Genomic DNA, 5,357 nt, shown 5'->3' on the forward strand with positions numbered 1-5,357 from the left:
GGGGGGGGTGCGATAGATGAAGCTTTTGTCCTTGGGTACTCATGTCCCAGGAGAAATTTGATAGTCAGCCTGTCTCCGAGGCCATTGGGAGTCAGATTAGATAAGCTTGATTTTGTTTTTCTTCAGGCAGACAGATTTTTTTCTTCAGCCTTGAGTCCATCTGGGCGTTCTGGTTCCGAAAAAGCCTAATTGTGGAATTAAGTTTCACTGATCCATGCTATGAGTCTCCTTCAAGGTTGAACCCACCACGCTGACGAGTCCCAGAAGCTGCAGGTGGTCTGCGATTCTCAATCGCCTCCACCTTACGGTTAAGCTCGTAGACCAGACGATTTAAAGTTCCCACAGCGAGGACCAGACCTTCACACTGACTCGGAAGCTTTTCCATGGCCGAAACTGCTCCCGATGTCTTCTTCAAAAGTCGATAAAACAGAGCCCCGCCGATGCCAAGAAGCAGAGTCCCTGCTATCATAAGTCAAAATATGTAAACGTCTTCAACGTCTTCTTGAGACAGAACAGAGAGGCACATCATCTTCCACACTCCCCACGAATCCACGACGTACCCCACAGCGTGAGTCTCAGCTGGACATGTCGGTTCCCCAGGACCTTGTCGCTTTGATGAAAAAAATCTTATCAATAGAGTTGAACGCCCACGATACCAAATCCATAATCTTCTTAATTTATGTTCGGGAGATGAGACCCAGGCGCTTCAGACGGACAGAGAGCAGAGCAGGAAGAAGGAAAAAAAACGGGGGAGGAGAAACAGAAGCTGCCACCTCGATCAGAGCCTGGGAGGAAAAGCCTGTTTTAGCGCGTTTAGAGTTTATAAATGTTTAGAATATTGCAAGAGTATGGGAAGGGTTTAAAACACCTATATATATATATATATATATATATATATATACATATACATATACACACACACACACACATAACTGCTACTTACTACTTGTAGTACTGTTCCTACTTCACGGTTTTTCACTTATCGCGGGTCTTCATGGTACGGATCCCCCGTGATAAACGAGGGACTACTGTATTTGAAACCAAAGTTGTTTTAGGACGGTCCACTAACCATCTAAACTGAGTTTGTTGAAAGAGCTATCTTCAACAAATAAGACAATTGCTCACAATATTTCTACACAACCCACCTTCAAAAGATCTGAACTATCTCTTTAAGTATAGGCAGACCTGTAGTGGTGTACTTTCTGAGCCTCTATCTGTAGACCCTTTTTAGCAGGGCTTTGCTTAAACGTGACCACTAAACTTGAGGAGTTTGGAAGCTAAAAAGATTTGAAAGGTAAAGTTTTGTTTTCTTCTTAGGTGTCGTATCTAACATGGGGAGTCCTTCAGGAGAGAGTGATGACTCGTTCCTATGGAGCGGCGACTCCAGAGGGTGAGGGTGAGGGTGAGCGATTCAAGGATTCTCAGTTTCTGGTCTTCATGAACCGCATCCTTGCTCTGACCGTGTCAGGGATTTGTTGCATGGTGTTCAAATATCCTCGCCACGGCGCGCCCATGTACAAATACTCCTTCGCTTCGCTCTCCAACATCCTGAGCAGCTGGTGCCAGTACGAGGCCCTCAAGTACATCAGCTTCCCCACTCAGGTCCTGGCCAAGGCCTCCAAAGTCATTCCTGTTATGCTCATGGGAAAGCTCGTGTCCCGTAAAAGTTACGAATACTGGGAGTACTTCACCGCCGTGCTCATCTCCATTGGCGTCAGCATGTTTCTGCTGTCCAGCACGACCAGCAAGCACCCATCCACCGTCACCACCTTCAGTGGGATCATCATTCTCGCCGGCTACATCGTTTTCGACAGCTTCACCTCCAACTGGCAGGACAATCTGTTCAAGTACAAGATGTCGTCTGTTCAGATGATGTTCGGGGTCAACTTGTTCTCCTGCCTCTTCACGGTCGGCTCGCTGCTCGAGCAGGGGGCCTTCTTTGACTCGCTGGCCTTCATGACGCGTCACTCGGAGTTCGCCTTTCACGCCGTGCTGCTGTCGGTGTGCTCGGCGTGCGGTCAGCTCTTCATCTTCTACACCATCAGCCAGTTCGGCGCTGCCGTCTTCACCATCATCATGACGCTGCGGCAGGCCATCGCCATTCTTCTCTCTTGTTTCCTTTACGGTCACCCCATCACCATAGTTGGTGGTTTCGGCATCGCTGTGGTTTTCTTGGCACTTTTCCTGCGAGTGTATGCGCGCAGTCGCAAGAAGCCAAGCCGTCAGGCTGCAGTAATGCATATACAGAAGGTGTAACCCTCCAGAAGTCGCACCAAACTGGGAAATAAAACCACGTTTTTGTGGTTCTGTTTGACTTTTTGTTTACTGGTATATTTTTCCTGTTCTTTTACATTTATTATTTTATTTCTTGGCATCGGTACGGAAAGGGAAACCGCAGTTTGGACTCAGCTCAAGATGCCCCCAAGGGGTCCAGGTGAAATTTAAGGTCACAGAAGTTTTGAGTGCCTGTAAGATTCTTATAACTGCAAACTGCCTCTTACACTTTCAGTTTAACAGGGTTTTTTGTTGTTTTCTTTACCACCACACGTGGCTTGTGCATACAGTTTAAAGTTACTGAATCGCTAAGCATTCATATTTTTTTAAGCATTAACAATATTTTCCCATGATGAAAAAAATCAAAGGTTCGAGAAAGACACTATTTCTGTAAGGTTGCAAAACCGTCATGAGAATCCTCCATCGGAGGACAGGGAGTTCTGTAATGTGAATTTTTATTGTTTTGAGGACGCTGTCACGGTTTGTCCTCACACTTTTATGTATTTTCATATGTTTAATTTTGTCAGCAGCTGAAATCGACACCATTTTTGTCAACGTATTGAACAAATTGTACATTTCTATCGGACTTCGCAGCACCAGTGAATTCTGTTTGCACTTTTATTTGACAGAGTTTCACAGATTTCATACTTTGTTTTAAAATTTAGTCCAAAGTATGTAAATATATCTTGCCATTTATTTCCAACCAATTGCTGCAGACTGCTTTGCATCTTTTTTTTTTCATGTGAATGTTTGGAATAACACTGAAGGGATTGTGTTAATGCCTCAACGCTGTCAGAAAGATGCAGGATACTGTAAGCCCAGGGGGCAGTTTGCAGAACGAAATGCACAAACGAAAAATGCAATGTTACTGGTACTTTATTACCATTCTTCTACTTTCTCTGGTAAATGGATTAATAATAAAATGCATAAATTAACAAAACACATTCTCGAGAAGTTGGTTTTACTCTTTCAGTTTTATAGTTTCATTTATATTAAACATGATATAATTTAAAGGCCTAACATTCCTTGAAGGAATATCTTCCACCTCCATTAATGCCAGAGTTTTAGACTAAGATCATCCAAATAACATCATTATAACCATTTTGGTCAAACCTTGATGCTCATTCTCATAAAATATTGCAACATCTTGAGACGTGGTAGCGCTCAGAATATGTTTTGCGAGTGACTCTGTTAATAACGCATCAAATTTGACCTTAAAACCTGTCAAATCACCTGGGGTAGACATTTTTCTGTTGCTTAACATTGGTTAGCTATGGTAGCCATCTTGAATTGAGATGACTCCAATGTTTCAATTCGGTTTATATAGCTCTGCCAAGTCACAACAGAAGTCGTCTCGGGGCACTGAACAGAAACATTCATAATAATAAAAATAACATTATCTGAGGAGTAGACTGCTTTGAGTTTAACTCCATCGCAGATTCTCATCTTGAGCAAGCATGAAGGCGACAGTGGAAAGGAAAAACTCCCTCATGAGGAAGAAACCTTTAGCAGAACCAGGCTCGGGACAAGCGGCCATCTGCTTCAACCGGCTGGGTTTGAGAGGACGGGAAGGAGGAACAGATACACAATGGCAGGTCAAGTATCACATGTTAAGACAGAAATAGTATCAAATGAAAACTTCAATTTTAACAATTCATCTAAGGAAATGAGGTCAGTTTGTCCTCCATTAATCTAAGCCTATGGCAGCATAACAAGCCAACCTTAACTATAGGATTTATCAAAAAGGAAAGTCTTAAGCCCAGTCTTAAAACTGGACAATGTGTCAGTCTCACGGACAGAATATGGAAGTTGGTTCCACAAGAGAGGAGCCTGTTAACTGAAATATCTTCCACCTGTTCTGCTTTTGCAAACTAGGAGCCACAAACAAGCCTGAGTCTGAGTTTTAGTGTTTTTCTGCATCATTTTTAGATGAGATGTTTCTAATTTTAGTGATATTACTCAGGTGGAAGAAGACGGTTCTAGTTAAATTTTTTAATGTGGAGATAAATGTCCTGATAAAAATAACACCAAGATGTTTAACATAAGAGCTGGAGGCCAGATTAATGTCATCTAAGGAGGGCGAAAGACTGAAAAATGTGTTCCTAAGATGCTCATGTCCAAAAACCAAAACCTGTCTTTGTCTGTGTTCAAAAACAGAAAATTTAGGGTCATGCAGGTTTTTGTCTTTAAGACATGCTTGTAGTCTAATTAACTGATTGGATTCATTGGATTTCATGGACAAATATAACTGTGTCATCAGCATAACAATGAAAATTTATCACATGCTGTTTAATAACTTTACCTAATGGAAGCATATATAAGGTAAAGAGTATTTGTCCAAGCACTGAACTTTGAGGAACTCCATGACTAACTTTGGTGTGTGATAAAGATTCAGTTTTTACATTTACAAAGGAATCTTATCAGATAGATATGATTTAAACCAATTTAGAGCCATTCCTGTAATCCCATTATCATATTCAAGTCTGTAGTAACATATTGTGATCATCTATCAAATGCAGCACTGAGGTCACCAAATTTTAGCTCAGGATGTGTAAAGACGGGTATACCTATTGGTATGTTAGCTAAGGTTGCTTTGCTGTGATAGCCATATTGAATTGGGTTGTGTCCAAAAGGTAAACAGTTGTAGAGTCCAGCCAGTATTATTTTATGTAAGTTTTATTAAAACCCAGCCACAGGTTCATGGGATATTTTGCTTACATGACCGACAAATGCACACGGGCCAAAGTACAATTGGTGCAAATCTTTGGTGGTGTGTAGCAACATTCACAATCACCACATCTCAACCAACATGTTGTGAAACCACCAAATACAGAAATACTTTTGGACAAAATGCAGTTCAGTTCTTTCAATGGAATTGAAGCTACTTTTAAAACCAGGACAAAGTGCAGTTGTTCTGGTACCACATGGTGACTCAGCGCTTTAAACCCTTCTGTATGTACAATCACTACTTTTTTTTGTTAAAATGACATTAAATTAGTCATTTAAATCTCTTTCCACACTGATGTTTGTTCTCGTTCCACCGCCTTTAGTCCCAAGCGAAGAAAACCAAAGTTGTTTTGGAA

The 5,357-nt window shown here is 41.6% G+C and overlaps 1 protein-coding gene across 1 annotated transcript in view; it reads left to right on the plus strand.

The window, feature by feature from the left end:
• Positions 1-2,855, plus strand: part of slc35b2 (solute carrier family 35 member B2) — an 8,795-nt gene extending 5,940 nt beyond the window's left edge. The window contains exon 4 of the mRNA XM_037685566.1: positions 1,318-2,855. Coding sequence (XP_037541494.1) covers positions 1,318-2,256 — 939 coding nt within the window. The 3' untranslated portion in view covers positions 2,257-2,855. The remainder of the gene's footprint in view (positions 1-1,317) is intronic.
• Positions 2,856-5,357: the final 2,502 nt, after the last annotated feature.

The sequence above is a fragment of the Nematolebias whitei genome, chromosome 12 (assembly GCF_014905685.2).
Source record: "Nematolebias whitei isolate Nwh7 chromosome 12, NemWhi1, whole genome shotgun sequence".
Classification (NCBI taxonomy): domain Eukaryota; kingdom Metazoa; phylum Chordata; class Actinopteri; order Cyprinodontiformes; family Rivulidae; genus Nematolebias; species Nematolebias whitei.